The sequence below is a fragment of the Symphodus melops genome, assembly GCF_947650265.1.
Source record: "Symphodus melops genome assembly, chromosome: 15".
NCBI classification, from domain to species: Eukaryota; Metazoa; Chordata; class Actinopteri; order Labriformes; family Labridae; genus Symphodus; species Symphodus melops.
This window is the reverse complement of record NC_136705.1, coordinates 20,704,983-20,726,139: the sequence shown is the minus strand read 5'-3', so window position 1 is coordinate 20,726,139 and position 21,157 is coordinate 20,704,983. Positions and strand designations below refer to the sequence as shown.

Below are 21,157 nucleotides of genomic sequence, written 5' to 3'. Positions count from 1 at the left end.
TTCTGAATTAACTCCCTTTTCCAACCTGCTCTGAGACAGCAGCTCATGTGTCATAATGTCATAATTATAAATGTTTGGATCTAGCAGAGTACGGTCTCCAGTCTCACATCTTCACTCTAACCTCTGCATGACGGTGGTAGTAGCCCTTCTTTTTTCTGAAAATGATGCAATTGTGTTTTGTTGTGGAGCTGTTATGACATAATTGAATTTTCTCCTTTATTGCCTGGGAGAGCATTTAAAGGGCTGCAGTGTTGAATTTCTGCAGACAAAGGGGAATGAAGTGTTAATTTCTGCTTACAAGAACAAAATCTCCTCCTTCTGATCTGGTTATGGTTGACCGGCTGATATCCGCAGACGTTCCTTTAAGGAAATCAGAGAAGGCGGCCTATCAGGATCATTTCTCTTCACTGGAAGTAATGCTACTCTAATAAACCATGGGAGAGGTCTATTAGCGGGAAACTGGAGATCACCAGAACACCTCATTTCATTCCCTCTGCATGGAGAGTGCCCAATCTATACACGCCACAGGAATTATTTTACACTGTCTAAGCAAAACAAAGTCCAAAATCTGCATTATAGAGACAAGATGGGAAGATAACTTGGTTATGTTCTGCTGTGTTTGAATGTTTTCGTACCAGTTTACACCCTTCATTCCTGAAGTCCCAATAGATGAGCTCCTCCTCTGGCTCTGTCTATTCCCTGGACGTGAGATGATCTATGGCCTCTTGTCTTATTAAGGCTTAGTAAGTGAAGCACTATAGGGCAATAGGCCATCTTCAACAGCAGCACTAAGAAATCATTCTGTGTGAAGAGCTCATCTTCAAACTCTTAAGGTGGGCCCTTTAAGATCACTTGAGCATGTAGACTGTATATGTGAAGTTTGTATTCATTTTAGTCAAACCTTTGTAACCTTCTCTACTTCAGCTCTACTGGAAACCAGTTGTGATTATCTAATGTGTTGACAGATCTGTGAATAACTATTTTTTTTTCTACAATGCATCTTAGACATGGAATAGTCTGAAAAAAAGCAAAATGAAGAATAAATGGAACAACTGTGCCACCAAGTGGTCAGTTTGATAACGACAGGCTGCTCCAACCGTAGTATTCAACATAGTTACTTTATTACAGGTAAACACGCATTGTAAAATTCACACTTTGCACACTGGCTTTAAAATTCTTCAATTCACCTAAGACAACTGGAAAAAATGAAAGAAATGTGTAACTCAGTGGCCACTTACCAAAATGTTATTCTTAAAAAAAAACCTTAATTATTGTCAAAGGTTCAGTAAAATATCAGGCAAAAAAAATAATGTGTGTTTCAGTGCTCTTTAACATCCTGTAGGCCTGTATCCTACCGTGAGAGAGTGAGATAAAAAAAAACATCATGTAATGAAATCAAATCCATTTGTGAATTGTGCGTAAAATAGATTTCTAAACTAGTTGCTTGACTGATTTAAAATGGTCAGGGATACACACTAATATCAACTACAAGATCGAGATTAATCTTTGACTAGATGTAGAAAACAAACTGTATCAGTGAATCCCATTTTACCTTCAAAATATGTGGCCGCTGTCATCACTCCTGCAGGAAACCGGATCTACTTTACGCAGTTCTAGGTTTGAAAGAGGAGGGACTGATATGGGATCTTGCCTCAAACTCCTACCATGGCTGCAGCGCTGTGGACACGCCGAGGACGGAGGGCTGGGACTGTCGTGGGCATAGTGACGAGGTCCAGATCCAGTCAGGCCGTTTTGAAATCCCAGTATGACGCACTGGTCATCGGAGGAGGTGAGAACTCTGGGCTCCATGGAAAGAATAAAGTGCAAATAAACAATAGGAGCTCTTCTGCAAAACAACAACCCGCGAGTTACTCTGAGATACAGCTATCGAAAAAGTTACTAATAAGAATTTCAGCTCACCTTTTTAAAAACTACTTAAAGTAGTGATTTATCTCTGGCTCTTGTTTTGTATTTCGTATGAAGAATTGACGTTTCATGTCATGTGCTAAACTTTGGACTCATTAAGTTTGACTTGAAACACTGCAGGAGAGTAACTTGCATAAATTCCACAGGGAAGCTTGTTGTTAAGTCATTTCTATAGAAAATAATCATTTTAGGATCACTCTAATTTATGTCACATTTCTTTGCAGGGCACAATGGGCTGGTGGCAGTAAGTCAAACTTTACACGTTTGTTTCCCAACACCTACAGAATACGGCTCTGCAAGATGTTAAAGGTGATGTATGTGTTTACATGTGTGCAGGCTGCCTACCTACAGAGGGGAGGCCTGCAGACAGCAGTGCTGGAGCGCAGACATGTGCTGGGAGGAGCAGCAGTGTCAGAGGAAATATTCCCTGGTAAGATGGCTTGCATGAAAATGTGGTTGAACCCTGGTCATGGTCAGGATGGTTATCTCTGTTATCTCTAAGAGTTATCTCCATGAACAGATACTGAAGACTTGACATTATTTTTATCATGCAACAAACTGTTGGCAGAGTTTTCTGTAAATTGTTCAGAGACCCTCAAGAACCTATAAACTCTTGTCTTTATTCCACTACGTGAAAGTGGAGAAAAACGGTCTCCTTTCATTAAAGTAAATTAAACCTCAATTTTCTATATTGTAGCACATGTGCGAAATGGATAAAAAGAATAATACATCTGTATAAGATCAGATGTTAATGTGTTGCAGTAGTGATTCTGAAAACAAATGAACTCATTTTGTCTTTGTGAATCGAACCAAACTTGTGTTTCAGGTTTCTGCTTCTCCAGGTGTTCGTATTTGCTCAGTTTGTTAAGGCCCCACATATGTGCAGACCTGGAGCTCAAGGTAAGAAGAAGTCAAATATAATAAAGCCTCAGTGAGGAGCTTTTGGCGCACATTGTGAAAATAGCAGTACTTCCTGTTTGGAGGGGAAGGAGGCTGTTTCTGTGGCGTGCTTCAAACCGTGTCAGCAGTAATTCTTGCCTTCATTATGTGCCTTCATTTTGGGGAGGTTTAAAGAAACAGGTCTTGTGAAATACTCTTTATTTGTTCACTGTGTATATCTTTAGAAACATGGACTAAAGGTGTATATGAGGGACCCCCATGCTTACACTCCCATGTTAGAGGAGGGGGTAGGAGGTGCCCCACCGAGGTCTCTAACCCTTGGCTCAGATCTGTCTATGAACTTAAAGGAGATCAGAAAGTTCTCACAGAAGGATGCTCAGGTAACTTTACAATTTTGCAATTTAGCCATTTAAAAGCTCTTCCACTTTGTGTCAGACTGTGCATTCGAGCTCCACTGCAAATGTACATATATCCTCAAACAAACCCCATACCTCTACAAAGCTTATTCTCACCTTCTTCTCTTCTTTCACATTACCCAGGCTTATCCAGATTTTATTGCACACCTTGAGAAACTGGCCGAAGCCATCCACCCTCTCCTGGATGCTCCTCCAGTAGACATTCCTGGTTTTACCTCTGGATCACTGAGGAAGAGGCTGTCTGTAGCAAAAACCCTGATGCCTATTGTTAAATGTGGTGCGTTGTTGGTATATACCTGGGTAATAAACTTGTCGAAAATAACAAATGATTTGCCATGTAGTAATTGTGTTTTGTGCCTTAAATGACTTTTGTTTTTTAATATGAAGGTATGAAACTGGGCAAGAACATTCCTGACTTTTATGAGATTGTTACTGCACCGATTATGAAGGTTTGTGGTGGCTTACACAACTTTTGCCAATTTAAAATATTTTGAAATATATTGGACGAACATTTTTTCTTTGAAGATTCTCAATAGGTGGTTTGAGTCAGAACCACTGAAAGCAACACTGGCTACTGATGCTGTGATAGGAGCCATGACGAGCCCAAGCAGCCCCGGCAGTGGGTAAGTAACACCTGTAGGGCCTTCTGTAGCACAAAAGCACTTTTATGACTACAGGGTTAAAACTTAAAGTACCTGAAGTCATGTATGAGAAAATCCTGTTAAAACACAAGCATCATTACAATAATCTGTTTAAATCGTAGAATAATCTGATCTTTAATTTGAGGATAAATAATACAAAAGTCTTACTAGTACCAACCTTTCAAAACCAAAGATGTTCATGTTCTTGCCTTAAAGGTACGTGCTCCTGCACCATGTGATGGGGGAGGTGGAGAAGGAGAAAGGAGCATGGGGTTATGTGGAGGGAGGAATGGGAGGCGTTTCTGAGGCTATAGCTCGCTCTGCTCGATCATATGGTGTGGACATTTTCACTGAGAAGGTAATGTAGTTTTGATCCAATACAGTTCCTTTTGTGGGTTAAATATGATTCTATATCAGTGTTTGTATCAATATCAATATTTTTTAATATATGTGTGAATCCCTGCCAGGATGTAGGACAGGTGCTGGTTGGTTCAGATGGTGCTGCCAAGGGGGTGGTGCTAAAGGATGGCACAGAGATCCACAGTAAAGTTGTTTTATCAAATGCTACCCCGTATGTTACCTTCAAGAAACTCACACCTCAGGTAATACGGTTAAGTACACACAGCATGCACGCTTTGCGTCATTTGATGTCAGTTGTCGTAGCTTCATGTTCTTCTTTCAGACAGCCCTTCCTCCAGAGTTTATCAAAGCTGTTGATCAGATTGACTATACCTCCCCTGTCACCAAGATCAATGGTAAATCTGTTCTATTGCTCTCCTGCAATAATAACCAGAATATTAACCACTATTCATTTACAATGATATATATTAGAACACAAACTAAGATCTGTGTACTCCTAACACACCATTTGCAGGGATATAAAAAGGTCTCTAGCACACATAACTAAGATGATTCTGACAGTTCTTAAGCATATATAAACAACTTTTACTGAAGCCATCCAAGTCTTCTGCTAAATCTTTTTTTTGTGTGACGTCAAGCATCAACTAATTTCCTCAACATTTCCTCATTTTTGCACTGGCAATAACCCTAATTCCAATCTTGACATTTAGCAGTGTGGAAATGTGCAGCCAACTCTTTTCAGAACCAAAGCAGATGTTTTGGGGTTTTTTTTGTAAAAGAGTGTACAATCTTATTTAAAAAAGGATTTCTAGTTAGTTTCTTTGTTATTGTCTATTTTTACAGTGGCAGTGGACAAGCTACCAAACTTCCTAGCAACTCCCACTCCAGATAACAAACCAGGACCCCACCATCAGTGCTCCATTCATCTCAACTGTGAAAGTGTAGAGGTATTGGAGACAGCGTACAAAGAAGCCATGAATGGGCGACCCTCAGCAAGGTATATACATTTTTACTTTCTAACAAAATTTAGAAACCAAATCCTCCTATCAGCCCAAAATGACAAGCAGTAAAAAAAAATAGATTCCCTCAATGCAGAAATTCCCATATAAGTTATAAGCTGTGGAGAATACAGGACAAAGTGGTACGTGCTTGTTATGAGACATTAGAGAGGAACCTTGCAGCTGCAGAACCTTAAAACTTTTTTCTTCTTATAATTTCTTAAAACTGTAATAGTAGCACATTGTAAAAAAAACTAATTCTCAAATTGATTGAATTTGCATATTTAAATATACTTAATCTTGTCGTCAATTTTCTTGTGAATATTTAGACGTTTTTTTCTCAGATCCCAAAATGTCACCTTTAAAAAATGTATACGCTACTCTTACATTTTGTGGTCCTAAGTCTTGTCACCCACTCTTCACTTCCTTGTATCTTCACTCATCATGCTGCTGTATTCTTGCAGACCCATGCTGGAGATGACCATCCCCTCAGTGTTGGATCCCACTCTGGCTCCCCCTGGCTGCCACGTGGTGTCATTGTTTACCCAATTTACCCCCTATCACATCGAGGGCAAGGAGTGGACTGAACAGGACAGAGAGGCCTATGCAGATAATGGTTTGAATGACATATTAATCCTAAATTCCTCATTGCATCAAATTGTCAAAAGCAGAGGTGGAAGAAAATAAAAAAAAGATTATTTTACCAGAGAAGTGAAAGTGATAAAGTACAGGCTCTGAAATGTTCTCATAGTGTGAAGATCACTTCATCTATGTGGAAATATTAAACTTAAATAACTACAAACTTCACTTACTGTAAAGTGGAAAACAATGTTATAAACAACATTCACTTCAGTAGTATGAGATATAGCTTGGTTCGGGGAAAGCAAAGAGTTATTTCTTTTATTGTGCCTTTAAGTTGAAATGAGTCAGGATTTGGGTAGGGCAGTGTGCAGTGATGTAAAATAAAGCTTGAGGAAAGAGTCCTTTTGGTTTAAATTTGGGGAGCAAATATAAAAAGTTTTCAGAAAATACATACACAATTAGAATACTGTTATCTTAAAATCTGATTGGTCACAGTGATATTTTATGTGTAATTTGTTATTTTCAAACTGGTAAAAGTTTGCAGTGCTTCTACATTTATTTAGACTTTTGCCCCCCCCCAAAAAAAAAAGAACAAAAAAAGAAATGTACTCCATTTAAATGTAAACTGTTTGTCTCTCTCTCTTTAGTATTTGACTGGGTGGAGCAATATGCCCCTGGGTTCAAAAAGTCTGTGGTGGGCAGGGACATTCTGGCTCCACCTGACCTGGAGAGGATCTTTGGGCTCACAGGAGGGGTACGCACACACATAAAGGACATTGTAAAACTGAATAGCAATTTGAATGTTGATTAACATCACTTCTGCTAAACACAGTCCACTGTTCACTAGATGAGGAAGTAGTTTGCGTCCACTCAGAGTTCTGTTGTTCACTGTCTGCTCGGGGACAGACCTGTGAAAGCAGTTAATGGTTACAGAGTTTTACCACAGAGGCAAAGTTCACATCACTGTGTGAAGTCACAACTCACTGAATGATGTATGCCTCTGTTTATTACACAGGACTTTATTAAACACACTCAGCAATAAAAAAAGTAAATCAACATTTTGCTCTTCACAGAATATCTTCCATGGATCAATGTCATTGGATCAGCTCTACTTAGCACGACCGTTGCCCTCTCTATCAGATTACCGCTCCCCAGTTAAAGGGCTGTACCTGTGTGGAAGTGGCTGTCATCCAGGTTTGCCTTTAATGCTAATCTCTGGGCTGAATATTAATTTACAAATCTGACTGGTTATGTATGTTATGTGAGTAAACTCATTGTGTTTAATGGTGTTTCATAGCACAGTTAAAGAACCTTTTAAAAATGTGTCCTTAGTGGAGATACTACAGAAGAGCAGGTTCTTGTTGATTTCAGGTGTTAACTATCTCTGACTAATTCTAATTTGTTTTATATGTTCAATGTTTTTTTAGGTGGGGGTGTGATGGGTTCTCCAGGTTGGAATGCAGCTCTCATTGCCATGGCTGATCTGAAACATCACTGAACAAACACTTGACATCAGTTGAAGCATTCATACCAACATTCCCTTAAACTATTTACTTCATCGGCTGCGTCTCCTTCATGTATTGTTGAGCATCCTTATTGTAAAGTTTTCTGAAAATAAAACAAAATGATACTCAGTGGTGGCTTAAAAACAACACTGCTCAGTGTGACAGAGACAAAGAAGGACTCAATAAAAGAGGCTGTCAGGCCGTCAACCTGAAAAATTCACAACTGCAGAACCCAGGTTTTACTCTTGGTATTAAACAGTCATCACCACTGTTATTGAACCTTTTAAAAGCCCATCTAACTGAGCCAGCAGAAAAAGACTCATCACAAATCAATCACAGTGTTGAGATGATGCATTTTATGAGATGACTCGCACTTGACTTAATCAAATCAACCAAAACTGTAATAGAAGGAAATCATGCCCAATGAGCCTTTCTTAAAACTTTGTACAAATAAACTCTAAAATCAAATAGAGTATAAGTGGGATTATATTTTAGGATATATTAAGAATAGATACCTCATAATAGGTAAGATCATTTCGACAGTCCTTGTGATAAAACGTAAGGTTTCTAAACTTTCAATTGTCTCCATAGGGATCTAAATTGAACCCAGTAGACCTGAACGTTATGACAAATAAAATGCAAACAATTAAGCTTTAAAAAACTTAAGAAAAGAACAACTGAATTTCTTTCTTTGATTTCTTGTTTAACTATATTGTACTTGTAGCCTCATCATTCATGCCTTTCTATATTAGTGGTGGTAATGAAATTGCGTTTCATTATTTTCTCCATTCTTCGTTAGCTTTGGGAAACATAAATTTACACTTTATGTTTACACTTTAAATTTACATTTACACATTTACACTTTACTGAAAGGTTTGAATCGTTCAATTATCAATAATGGGGGACTGTGCCTTTAAGACGCTGCACAGGGTGGACCTTACGTCGCCTGCGTTTGACGCTCAGGAAGTGGACTCAACCACCAAAAGATTCCCACAGATCCTGAAGTGATTGTCCCGATGTCACGAACATGTTCACTCTGAACTAAAAAAAAGAGCTTGTTTCGTTTTTTTTTCTTGTGGAGGAATTATCGAGAGGATAATGCCGGATGGTTGCGCTCATGAAATTCACCAGAGATATATGCAGGCTGCTGGGACTCGGGAGCGGTAAGACATGCCCCACTTTTCAAAAAAAAAAAAAAAAAAAAAGTTTCTTAACTCAACAGCAAGTTCATGCGAAGTGATAGCGAAACGAAGTTGACAATGAAACCGCTGATAATATGATCTAAAACGGACTCTTTTTTACTTTTATATTGCTCGGTAGTGTTTTTTAGTTTGAGTTTTGTCGTGAAGTTCATATTGAGTTCTCGCTCAGACTCAGACAATGAGAGTCCCCCTGCTGCACCCTTTACACCCTTACAGCTCTCACCAAGTCTGCGCACTCACTCGGTGCCAAATCTAAAAAACAAAACATTACTTTCACAAACTTTTCAAAACCGTCCGGCCAGATCCATCAAAACTCACTCAGTGCAAGTATACGTTTAAACAGCAGGAAAGCTGCACAGACAGTGACGAACAATACATATGAGTTCATGCTGCCTGTTGGTATGACAACAATGCCTCAAACGGGTGGCAAAAGCCCCGCAGCCATGAACATGCAGGGCCGTATTTGGAGTGATGTGAGCACCATGACCTCAAACACATGAAGTTCCTGTTTCTGGCTCTGTGTTGTCAGTGTGCCTGAAGTAGAAAAGGTTAGCTGACAGGCTTACTTAAAAAAAAACAACAACTCCCTAGTGACAGATGAGCATCTTGTCAGCAGCTGTTTCCACTGGCTGTTCATGATGATAGATGATGCATGTTTTTTTTTTTTTTTTTTTTTTACACTCAAGCTTATTTACATTAAAATGTTTCTTATGTGGATGTTGTTAATGAAACTGTCTGTTTGTAGACATGTGCCGTAAAAACTGATGATTCAGTTGACATGTTACTATTTCGACTATGTAGAAACAGCTGTATCAGTTCACATATTCACTGAAAAACACACGTACACTTGATTTAAGTAGTGCTTGTATTGGTGAGCGTATATTTGTATAGAGCCTAGAGACTTAAGGATGAATCGTGATAAATCGATCCAAAGGTGTCGAGGTTCAAATCAGTACTCCTAAAAAATGAATCACAATAATATGGTGAGCTTCAGCAGCTGCAGAGCCAGATTTTGAAATAGATGAAGCATCACTGTCTTTAATTCGGAGGTGTGGCAGCAGTTTGGCTTCCCCCCAGACAGAAAATGAAAAGAGGTGAGAAGAAAATAGACGAGACAAAAACGGCATGCAGATATTGCAAAAGGTCGGGGAACAACACAAATAGCAGAACCAACACGAGGCAGCATTTAATCGACACCACGATGAAAGGCTCCAATCACCTCCCCTTATTGAGAAAAAAAACCTTTGAAAGGCCAAACATCGAGTGACAAGCCCCTAAATGAAGCACAGTCTCATTTTGTAAAATAAATCGTCAGAGAATTGTGAGTTTGATGAATAGTTGAAGGAAGCATATCAACCAATAAGACGCAGCTGCATTTACAGACTAAGATAATGTATAAAGCCTTTAAAGTCCCTAAAAAATACAGATAAACAAGAATTACATAAAACTACAGGATAGAACATTTTAAAGCCAACGTCATTATGAGGACACGCTATTAGATTGAGGAGAACAGTACTGTCGGGAAACTGAAATCTGAGCCATATATCTGCCTGTCAACGACATGTAACATGTCACTAATCTTATTACACGGCTAACAGAACGAATGTGGTGACAGCTTGTTTAACGTTGGGCTGTCACTTAGCAGTCACACAGACCTCAGTTATAGTTAGGTCGACAAACACTTTCAAATAGAAGCCGTAACAATGAATCAAACCTTGTACGTGGATGTCTGCTGTCCTTGCCACCGGCTGGGCAGAACATCGGACCTCATTATTTAAATCTTAGTGTTTAAAGACATGACTTTATTGACGGAGCCCTCCTTAAAAATGTGCAAGTCTTTGTTTATCATCCCGCTGAAGTTTGAGTCAGATATTTGACATGTTGCTCTCCCGTACAGATCAGTGATTGTGTTCCTTCTCTCTTTCTGCGACACATTGACACACAGTCATAAAAAAAGAGCTGTGAACTTGATTTTACTGGTCCATGTTGATGCGCTGTTATTTAGCATTCCCATGAAAGGAGATCACCTTTTCAACTCAACATGAACTCAGGCCGCGTCCTCAAAGGGGACAAACAGAAACTCTGTGGTTGTGTTTGTCCTGGATCATATTAGAAGGGAGGCATGCCTTTATGTTCAGGATTTAACGTAAGACGTTGAGTTAGCTAATGGGATGGAGCTGTGCGTCAGTCGTGCTCATTTCATGAGCGAGCCGGACACGGACAGCTGAAACAGCTTTCACTTTCTGGAGATAGCGACTCCAAGCTGCAGTATGTGAGAGTCTTTACTTAAGGGCAGCAGTGTTTCTCATCATTGATTCATCATTGAAAAAGTCATGGGAAAGCAACACACCCTCACATTGAAGAAGCTGGAGGAAGCTAATGTCTTAACATGTTTGACTGAAAATGGATATTCACTGACGAAGACCCAAAACACTTAGAATAAATCTCTCTCCCTCTTTTTTTTCCTTTTACATTTCACGGCACTGCAAACATCTTTTGAATGATTGCGTCTGATCTTTCAGTAAGTTTACATTTCAGTTAGAAAAAGTCGATTTATTGTGTAATCTCGACTTAACCTGGACTTTTAAAATAGACAAAACTGTCCGAACTGAAATCATACTTCGTTGAATTTCTCGGTTAACTTCTTATTCGGACTCCTGTCAATAAATCCATTCACCCCGATGTATCCACATGTTTTATCAGCTCTGAATGAAACAACCAATCAGGGCCAGCTTTCCTGTAACTTGCCTATCACAGCACGAATTTGCTAGCATTTGTTAGAAACTAGCATCATCTAGCATCAAAGCCAGTGACACTGAAAACAACAAATGAGCAAAGATGACGGGACGTCCTTCTGTAATTATTACACTTGATGTTTTTAAAGAGCTCCGTGGTTTTACATAATAAACAATAGGGGAAGGATAAAGTCACTACGTGTCATCATAGATAGTGTTGTTTCTAATACAAAACACTTGAACTTGAAAGGTGAAACTGTAGCAGAAGAAAAGATCACACGCATCAATTACCAGCAAAGCCACAACATGAGTCACAGACAAAGAATGAATGTGTCACTGATCTGGACATCTTTGCTGAGTAAATAGAAACCGCAGAGATTCCTGCACGCTCCTCTGTTTACATGGTTTTCTTTTGTCTCACTATCAGGTGGAAATAAGCTCCAGGTTTCTGATTTTAATCTGTTAGAGGGAACCCCAACACTCAAACATCACTTCAGGGCAGGGCTTGTTCTCTGCTAAGATTCTGAGCAAAGCTGATGGTGTTGTCAAACAGCCCGACAGAGGCAGCTGTGTGGTGCATGTGAGGCCTGTGTGAGTGGTTGTGAGTTAATACACATCGTTCTCCCTGAAAGACAAAGTCACAACGATTAAATCTCTATAGCGGTTTTTCTGTTTGGTTTTAATTTGTGTGTTCAGTTTTTTTTCTCTTTGCTTTTCTTTCTTTTTTCTTTTTCTTTTATAAGAAAGCATTATGTCATCCTTCCTGTCTCCACCCAGTGTCGTTTAGCTTTCAGTTATCAAAGGTCATAGTGGTTATACCTGAATATGAAAGAGGAAAGAAGGACGTTCACAGTAGTTTGCCATTCAGATGATTACTCTTTCTCTTTGACAGGTTCTGATATTTGAAAGGTAATGATTGCTTGTTGTAATGTCAGTCACAGGTTTTTTTTCAGCTAAATGTTTTAAAAAACAGCAGACCACATGTTGAAGATTCATATCTGGTAAGGCATTAGCTGCGGATGAGGCACAGCTTGCATGCATGCTGGCTCACTGTGCAGACTCTCCTTTAATCCTGAATCGTTTTAGGACATTAATGAAATTAGAGGTGAGCGTGAAGAATCAGAAGAAAGTGAATTTCAGGCTGTTAAGCGCTGTTTCCGGTCTTTATTTCCCATCAGGCCCCCCTGTCCAGCAGCAGCAGCAGGAGGTGCAGATGGACTGCGGTGCCACAAACCCTGACCCAAGCGAGGATGCCACTATGTCACAGGTAAACAAATTGTGTCAGAGCGACACTGCGTTGTCGGATGGTGGAGGTACAATGTGCAACGTGCAACTCTGTGTGTGGTTAGAGTGCATTAAATGGGGAGGAAGATCTGAGTGAGGAGGAGAAGGCCAGAAGAAGGGCGGAGCGACGCAAAGCCAAGAGGAAGGTGAGCTCACAGATACTTTAACACCCCTGAAAGATTTCTACCTGATGAGTTAAAGACAGACTTACGTAAAGTAAGGGAATCATACACTTGACATCTGAACTTTGCTTTCAACCAGTTAATCATCCAGAAAGAAGCACACCTTTCTGCTTTCTAGAGAATAGTCCTGCCAGTGATGTTTCTGCCATCAGGGCTCTGATGTGTTTAACCTCCTTGAATGGAAGCTGGTATTCTAAATCACCTGTTAAATAAGTTATTGTTGTTGAGAAAGGCTTCACAGTGTTTCCCACACATAGACGACACCTGGGCGGGGCGTACAAGTACATTTTCGACCTGTTTTGATTAAATTCTTTCTCTCTCTCTCTCTCCTCACGGCTCCCTGCAAATCTGAAGCTTCTCATGGCTTTGTTTTGAGGATGTTAATGTATAGCTGCTTGCTGATGATTCTTTTCTGGACTCCTATAAATAACAGAATATCAAGTGGAACTTTGACATTTTTTCACTCGATATTCGCGACGCAGCGGAGTTGACGTGTTTAAATTGAGCATATCGAAGTTGTTATATTTAAATATACACTGAGAGAGAGCGTACTGCACTCCTCACATTGTGTCATTTTGTGGGCAACACTGCTTTAAAGACTAGATGTGCAAAACTCTCATGATTTATCTCATGCTCTGCTGGTTTGAAGACCGATCCTGTTTATCCATCCAGTTGTGTCAATATTAATCCTATTCTAATGTTTAGCTCTTTTGTGTCATGGTTTTGTTGTTGGTTATTGATTGTTTTTTTTGTAAGTGTTATGTCCTTTTATTTCTTTCAGCGCCGTCGAAAACGCAAGAAGCAGGAGCAGGTCAAGCAAAATGAGAACCGGGTAATCATAACATTACTTCGAGCAATGCACAGTACGTTTTCTTTTCACCGTCAATAGTTACATATTTAAATGATCCTGTACTCAAAGGATGATGACGAAGAGGACGGAGGCGCAGAGTCTGAACTCGATGAGAGCGAGTCCGATGCGGAAGCTGCTGCTGAAGATGAGAAACAACAAGTGCAGCAGGCGGAGGAACATGAGGCAACATCTGCTGCTCCACACAAGGATGACACCGCTCCAGTCATGGCTCCTCCAGGAATCAAAGGACACCAGAAGTCTCAGGCCCGATCTACAGAAGAGGTATTGGCTCTGGACTTTAACACGGTTTTCAACAGTGTGCAGGTAATAACTCTAGCCAAACACTCGAGCTGAAGCTCTTCACATTAGCCGCCTCACTTCTAATTTATGTCTGTTTTTTTTTTTAAATACTCTAAAGATGCATGCTTGTAGTCGTTGATGACACAACACTGATCACCAGTGTTTGACAACCAGTATGTTTATTTTACAGGAGCCAGAATGGGACGTGAGCAGTGCCTTTTTTGCTAATGCTGCTAGCCATATCAAACCCAAAGGATCCAGCCGCAAGTCCAAAGAAAACAAAGAGAATGAGGCCAGGAGAGAGGTGAATGAGCGCTGTCTTAATATACAGTCAGAGGGGATGAAACCTGTTCGCTATTTTCCTTGTGACAGCTCTAAAAATGTGATCGGTGGAAAGGCGGACTCTGGACCATGGAAGTCTTTAGAGCAGTGTTTGGAATGTGTGTATGTGTGTGTTTTGACCTACTTTGGCTCGGCTATGGGATGATTGGTGGACCTTGATCATCTGTGACTTGTAAGAGTCTAACTCACTGTAGGTGGGGTTAACCTGCAGCCAAAGAGATGTACTGTATATTTAACATTAGTTAGCAGGTAATATTCTATATGAAGTTTATATTACCGTAAATTCCGGACTATTGAGCGCACCTGGATATAAGCCACACCGGCTAAAAATAGGTAAAAAAATGTATTTGTACATATATAAGCCGCACTTGATTATAAGCCGCAGGTGTCCACGTTATAACAAGAGGTATTTACACGTGACACAAAGACATTTTTTTAACTTTTAATGAAATACGTACTACCAGTAACATCCGCAAATATGAAGCCTACTGTAAATCCTTTATCAAACAGTGTCTGTAACGCGGCTGATGAAAAAGATTACCGTAATATATTTCACAGGAAAAAGTCCATCCATTCACTGCCTCAGAATGACTTCATTACTCACTTCCTCAGTCTCTTTTTCGTTGTCGCTGTCAGTGTCAACTTTACGTGCAGCAGCTCTATTTCCTTCTTTGACAGCCAGCTCGATCGCCTTTAACTTGAAAGCTGCATCATATGTATTTCTCCGTGTGTTTTCCATGATGAGGGTGCGTGCATAAAGCGCAAAATGACTGATATTAAGATCCGATGTGACGAAGTCAAATGTTTTTGCGGCACAAGCTCATTGTCCCGCAAGAAAAATCCATAAATAAGCCGCATCGTTTTAAAAGCCGCAGTGTTAAAAACCGCGACAAAAAGTAGCGGCTTATAGTCCGAAATTTTTACGGTAATTGAATTTACTTTCTTGGAGATCAATCAAAAAGGGAGTACAGAAAAATAAATATCAAAGAGTAACAGGTGGATTAATAAGAACTAAGTGCTTGTTGTACTTTCCCCAGATGTTTTCAAGAGAGCTCAGAACTGTATGATCAGGTCCATCTTCACAGTGTGAAGCGTAATGAAACTATTATTTATTCTTACAGAGTAATGGAGCCGACACCATGAACAAGAAGAGCGCCTCACTGACGGGTGAGAAACAGTTCAGGCACAGTGATGTTTGTAAACACAAATTTTTTTTTAGTAGGTTATTCATTAAAAAAAAGAATCAAAGTCTTCAGAGTAAATGATTAATGACACGTACTGTAGCTTTTGCAAAAGAATGTGAGGGAGCCCTGACTCATCACAGAGTTATTTACAAGCATTTTCTCACTAGCAGAAAAAGGGATAAAGCTGGTGCAGGAGGGGCAGTACGCACAAGCCGCCAGTATGTTTACAGAAGCCATCAAATGTGACCCAAAGGACAACAGGTACGTCATGACTACTCTATAACGGTGACTTCAAACATGACGCATCAAATCATTCGTTTTGCATTTGATGATCCCATCTCTCAGGTTCTTTGGGAATCGTTCCTATTGCTACGTCTGCCTGGAGCAGTACCCTCAGGCCCTGGCAGATGCTGAACGCTCCATTCAGCTGGCCCCAGACTGGCCCAAAGGATACTTCCGGAAGGGCAGTGCTCTCATGGGCATGAAGGTAGGAACAGACAGCTGCGACCGTGGGATACAGGATGTAATCACACAACGTTGTCATACTGAAGCGTTTGTGATAAGCTGCTCCTCTCGTCACATATTACTGTGGCTCTTTGTGTTTTCAGCGGTACAGTGAGGCAGAGAAAGCCATGGAGCAGGTGCTCAAACTGGATAAAGACTGTGAGGAGGCTGTCATGGACCTCTTTGACTGTAAAGTGCTGCAGTTAATGGTAAATAAAACCCGCAAATAAAAACAGCCAAGGTGTTTCCTGTGGGCGTAGCTGCGAGTGAAAATAACCAGAACTTCCTCTGAGCGTTTCATTTTTAAGCAACAATGTAAAACAAGTCATCTTGATCTGAAACTACAATCTATCATTCATAACTAGCTATTCAATTATCTCATTTCTTTTTTTCAGGAAGTTGGTTTTGACGAGGGGCAAAGTGTCCTACTTCTGGAGAAGTTTTCGACTGTACAAGCTGCTCTGTCATCTTCTGATGTCGCCAGAGGTACGATGACATGTGAACACTTCATAAGTCTGAATGTTCTCTTTGTAACACATACAGCCCTGTGCTTTGGATTTCATGAATGAAGATTTTTCCTTTTTCTTGCAGCTGTGAGCCAAGATTCTTCAGTTGTGCAACCAGGGTAGGTGACCATTGTTTGCCTGATATAAGCATGCAGGGTAATGTTGGCATTGTTGTTAGCCGTGTGGTTATTTGGAGCAATTTAACAGAAGATAAATCTGAATTGTAGCTGCAGTGCTTTCATTGACGTTCCTCTCTTTCCTTCAGAAGTCCTTGCCCTTCTCTGTGGGTTGGAAATGTGACAACGGAGCTAACTGAGAAACATCTACGGGACCTTTTTAAAATGTATGACTTGGTGATAATGTATGACTCAAGAAGGGATTTTACACTTGCAAAAAACCTTAAAAAATAATATTTAATATAAAAATATATCACAAAAAATATTTGCTAGAGGAGTTTTAGTTTTTCTTTTTTTTTTTATTTCTTTTTTTTTTTAAAGACCCCCCCCCCAGTATTTTTTCCGCAGCATGTCCGAGTGAGCTGATGTGAGAACGCAGCTGGATATTCACCGTAGAATTCACCCCGAGCCAATGAGAGGGGACATGACGTTTATATTCTGCGATTGCATAGTGTATTCATGCGCCCTTTATGATCTCCGTTCATGTCATTAAACAGCTGCAAGCAGCTTACGTTCATTTATTTCCTGTCAGTATGTTGTTCCCCTCTTTTTTTGTTTTGCTCGTTTGATGAGTACAGATGTGAAAACAGGTTATGTCACTTTTTGTAAGCACAGTGTTCTAGTCTTAATTTATTTAAAGGACTTTTCCAAACATACCTCTGTGGACAGAAAAGTAATGTTTAACCAGGGTAGTTATTGACTCTTCTGTTGTTTCTTTGCATTGTAGGCACGGTGAGATTGAGAGTATCCGTGTGCTGCATGAGAGATTTTGTGCCTTTGTGAACTTCAAGAATGCAAACATGGCTGCACGTGCCTTGGAGAAACTCAATGTGAGTACTCATTTGTTGAGCTGTGATTTGTGGAGCAAATGAAAAGGTGTTTGATGGCAGATCAATTATTATATTTTCAACAAAAATTGTCAACTATTTCCTGGTTCCAGCTTCCAGAATGAAACAATTCATTTTAACAACAACAAACAACATTGTTTCTCACAGGGTTTTTGTGTTGAGAACACTCGTTTAGTGGTGCGCTATCCTGACCGGCGCACTCAGAGGGTCATTCCTACTCCGCTCAAGACCTGTCTGCCCGTCACACAGCAGGCAGGAGCGGCTGCAGGGTAAGAGGCACTCTTTAGAAACGCTAAGTCTAGGCCCATTAATCATACAACATTATTGGAAGTGTAATAGCTGTGACACTTCATACGCCCTTCTGTGCTCAGACCTCGACGACGTGGCCCAGTGAACGGAGACGAGTGTTACTTCTGGAGAACCACCGGCTGCCATTTTGGGGATAAGTGTCGCTACAAGCACATTCCTGATCAGAAAGGCAAGGACAGGAAGCCCTGGCAGCCTTGAACTCCGCTTACTCTCCGCCCCAGTTTTGTGCAGGAAACTTGGACCCATAGACTGAGCCAAAGGAGCCGGCTCTTGCTGGACCAGTTTCTCTAGGCTAAAAAATGTATTGTAGTGAAATGGACCAGAATAGTTTATGGATCAGAGCCAGAATTCAGCCTCCAAGGCAGGGATTGTGACTCGCATGCAACAACTTGGAGTATGAAGGTTTTGATTTTAACCGGAAACTAAATTATATTGCTTTAAAGTTAACCAGAGGGCAGAACAAATCCTCCTGGTTTTCTGCTTTGTATTGTAACCCCTTTATGCATACGGTGACCCTTTCCTTCTCTAAGGGATACAAGCTAACCTTACAGTCCTACACCAGAACGGGGAAGTGAAACTGCATTGGTCCGCTTTCTAAAGAAAAAGCAACGACTCTGATTTCAATCACAGCAGTAATGAAAGGACTCGGTATGGATTTTTCAGGCCAAGGTTCATCAGTCACGTTTGTGGTGACGATCCTCGTGTGGAAGTTCCAACAAAAGTACGTTTTCCTCCCCATTCAACAGCAACATGACACATACTTGTGTTTTTAAAGAGCTTTAATTTATCTGCATGTTTTCAGTTTGGGAGGTTTTTGGAGATGAATGGTTTGGGATTAATATCATGAAATGTCATGTGTGAATTTCGTCAGCCCTGTAAAAAGGAGAACCAGCTCTGCAGCTCTGATCCACGTGCCCGAAGCAAAAGAAAAGCTTAGATCTGTTTCTCAGCAGAAGAATATGCAAAATGCTTTCTTTGCACATTTGCATGGTAAACATCACAGTGCTGTGTGTCTATGCAAAGACAAAAAAAAAATGCAGACTCAGTTTTCAGTTCTGCGTCAGATATGCACAACTCTGCACCTCAGGCGGAAGTTGTCTGGTTGTATGTATGACAGATATGGTAATGTAAGTGGTAAACTTCTTAATACTACAGGACAGTGCCTTAGAAAATGTCCTCCTCTCACACACACACACACACACACACACACACACACACACACACACACACACACACACACACACACACACACACACACACACACACACACACACACACACACACACACACACACACACACACACACACATCATGACCAAGTGCATCATGATGCTTTGAGCTCCTGTGAGGAACTTTGAGTCTGCTGATTGTGGCCTTCAGTGTGGAGAAGCAGTTTTTCATCATCTTGTCCTTTCTATGTGAAAGTTTTATTTTCTGATCCTGTTTCCTTTTAACAGTCAAATGTAACGATGTAGAAATGATCAATCTTGTAGCTGATAGTCATGTTTTGTTTTGTTTTGTAGCTCATGAAAAGACATCAGTATTAATTTAAGTCAGTTTCATAACTAGCTGTAATTTCCTCCCAGGAGCTTTAAAGGTCCAAAGAACTTTTGAACCTTGTGAGGCAGTGTCTCAATCTCAGTATTTTTAATGAACCAAAGAATGCATCATCTAATTGATCTGCACTGAAACCTCTTGGTTCTTTACAGCTCAACACTAGACAGTTCAAACTGAAGTGTCTGTGTCATCATCTAGTTAAAATGACAGCGCCCACCCCTGGTTTAAGTCCACACTACGCTCACTTCGAAAGCATGTACAACATAGTGATTATTTATTTTCCTATTTATACCTATGGTTTTTTTTGTTTTGTTTTTTTACAACAAACATACCTTAATTTACTGGTCTTTTTGTCTCTACACTTTATAAAAGGTGAAAGAAACGTATTTGTACAAGTCCACTCTTGTGCTTTCTTTCTGGAAACGTGTTGCAAACACTTTCACCTGCTGCACTTCTTTTCTGGCATCACTTTTTCTGTCTCATTGCAAAAACGTGTGAAAAAAGGAATTACAGTGAACCTTAAGACTGCACTTGTGAGTTTAGTCATCGTATGACTGGTGCTGTTAACGGTTGTTGCTCAGTTCGTGTAGGTATGCAAACTAATTCAATGTGTTGGATTTTACCATTACATGTTTAGATTTCATCTTATGGGTATTATAAAAGTGATAAAAGATTTCCCTGAGTAACATTTTTTATCTTTTTGGTCTGTTTGAGTCTTTCTACCTGTTTGCACCTTTTTCAAACTGTTTCAGGAAATGCATTTTTAATGTTGATGTCAACTTCTATAACGAGCACTGCAATCCTGTTAATCTTCCAAATATTTTGAATACCATGGTTACTGCACTGCAAAAAATTCTTTTATATTTAATAAATGTATTTGAACCACCTATTTATGAGTTGTGATATTTGGTACAAACTGGGGAAGCAGGTATTGATATTGATATGCAGGTATTCTGCTAATATTTCATAAACATGAATTTTGTGACATCATTGGTTGTTTTCTTTGCCTTCCACAAGGCGGCAGTGTTGCACATGAACGACTTGTACCTTAAACATGACCCTGACTGAACCAGCCTATGCAAAGCATAGACATCTCTTTTTTTTAATCCCCGGTAACTTTGACTCCCCTCTAAGTCTTTCCTGATGCTCAAACCCCTGAAGAAGTAAATCAAAGTGGGGGAAATATGGTCACTCTGTCACCACTGACAGGAGACACTTGTGTGGTCAGCATAAAAGATGCATTAAGGGAAGCGGTATCCGCCCAGACCAGTTGTAGATGGAGAAACGACTAGCTGTACCGGGACAGTGTGGGAAAAATCTACCATCATGCCACATATGACGTTTAGAGCAGAGATGGACTTGAGCCTGATGCCAGCTGTGGATGCATGAGAACGACATGCAAGTGTGAGAATGCATAAAAATGGAAGTGACACTCCACAGATTTAGTATGAAAGATGTTACAAAGCTGGATTTATACTGGTGACTGAAATCTCTCTCTCTCTATATATATATACATATATACATATAAACATGACTACAAAAAGCAACGATTTAAAGCAACATCGTCCAAGGAGCAAAATAGCTGCCGTCTAAAATGTGCAAAAGATGTACTCATCGATCATCGTATCGTAGCCACCACCACTATGATACAAACAGTTATGAAGTGATAAACCTCAACCTGAATCAGGTTTGATTTACATCTGCACCAACAGGAGAAGGCATGATGTATCAGCAAGAGGAAAAAAACATGAGCTATAGGTTAATTTCATACTTCTATAAAAGGAAGTGATGCTTATAGCAAAGTTTCAGAAGCAGGGCCACACCTCAACCATACCTCTCCTGGCATTCCC

General features: G+C 40.1%; 2 protein-coding genes and 1 long non-coding RNA gene across 6 annotated transcripts; 2 read left to right on the top strand and 1 right to left on the bottom strand.

The window, feature by feature from the left end:
• Window positions 1–1,178: 1,178 nt before the first annotated feature.
• On the top strand, window positions 1,179–7,800 carry pyroxd2 (pyridine nucleotide-disulphide oxidoreductase domain 2). The gene is made up of 16 exons (XM_079363115.1): window positions 1,179–1,789; window positions 2,151–2,170; window positions 2,263–2,356; window positions 2,753–2,826; window positions 3,051–3,206; window positions 3,366–3,519; window positions 3,630–3,691; window positions 3,768–3,865; window positions 4,100–4,241; window positions 4,351–4,485; window positions 4,566–4,638; window positions 5,087–5,240; window positions 5,706–5,857; window positions 6,471–6,577; window positions 6,897–7,017; window positions 7,251–7,800. Exons 1-16 carry the CDS (start codon window positions 1,666–1,668, stop codon window positions 7,319–7,321), a joined length of 1,737 nt encoding a protein of 578 aa, XP_079219241.1. The 5' UTR covers window positions 1,179–1,665; the 3' UTR covers window positions 7,322–7,800.
• A 455-nt stretch (window positions 7,801–8,255) lies between these two features.
• Window positions 8,256–18,907, top strand: LOC306836045 (uncharacterized protein). Of its 4 annotated transcripts, none has more exons than XM_079362937.1 (16): window positions 8,256–8,491; window positions 12,444–12,532; window positions 12,615–12,695; window positions 13,513–13,563; window positions 13,651–13,905; window positions 14,072–14,185; window positions 15,345–15,390; window positions 15,575–15,668; window positions 15,753–15,894; window positions 16,016–16,120; window positions 16,307–16,397; window positions 16,503–16,536; window positions 16,686–16,760; window positions 17,321–17,423; window positions 17,589–17,710; window positions 17,813–18,907. In XM_079362937.1, the coding sequence occupies exons 1-16, from the start codon at window positions 8,434–8,436 to the stop codon at window positions 17,946–17,948; spliced, it is 1,596 nt and encodes a 531-aa protein (XP_079219063.1). In that variant the 5' UTR covers window positions 8,256–8,433; the 3' UTR covers window positions 17,949–18,907. The 4 variants fall into 4 exon arrangements, with proteins under 4 accessions (XP_079219063.1, XP_079219062.1, XP_079219061.1 ...); XM_079362936.1 differs by having other exon boundaries at window positions 8,257–8,491; window positions 15,578–15,668; window positions 16,683–16,760; XM_079362935.1 differs by having other exon boundaries at window positions 8,257–8,491; window positions 16,683–16,760.
• On the bottom strand, window positions 18,432–20,743 carry LOC306836055. The gene is made up of 2 exons (XR_013780729.1): window positions 19,035–20,743; window positions 18,432–18,926 (listed from the first exon to the last, which is right to left on the bottom strand). It is a non-coding gene; the product is annotated as an uncharacterized lncRNA (long non-coding RNA).
• Between the last annotated feature and the right edge of the window lie 414 nt (window positions 20,744–21,157).

What these genes read in the sequence shown, in the direction of transcription:
- pyroxd2 (XM_079363115.1), top strand. Translation starts at nt 1,666, where the DNA reads ATGGCTGCAGCGCTGTGGACACGCCGAGGACGGAGGGCTGGGACTGTC. An exon ending in GATGCCTATTGTTAAATGTG is followed by an intron (nt 3,520 to 3,629) that starts GTGCGTTGTTGG and finishes TTTAATATGAAG; the next exon opens with GTATGAAACTGGGCAAGAAC. An exon ending in TGGACATTTTCACTGAGAAG is followed by an intron (nt 4,242 to 4,350) that starts GTAATGTAGTTT and finishes AATCCCTGCCAG; the next exon opens with GATGTAGGACAGGTGCTGGT.
- LOC306836045 (XM_079362935.1), top strand. Translation starts at nt 8,434, where the DNA reads ATGGTTGCGCTCATGAAATTCACCAGAGATATATGCAGGCTGCTGGGA. An exon ending in GAAGAGCGCCTCACTGACGG is followed by an intron (nt 15,391 to 15,574) that starts GTGAGAAACAGT and finishes TTTTCTCACTAG; the next exon opens with CAGAAAAAGGGATAAAGCTG. An exon ending in CTACGGGACCTTTTTAAAAT is followed by an intron (nt 16,761 to 17,320) that starts GTATGACTTGGT and finishes TTTGCATTGTAG; the next exon opens with GCACGGTGAGATTGAGAGTA.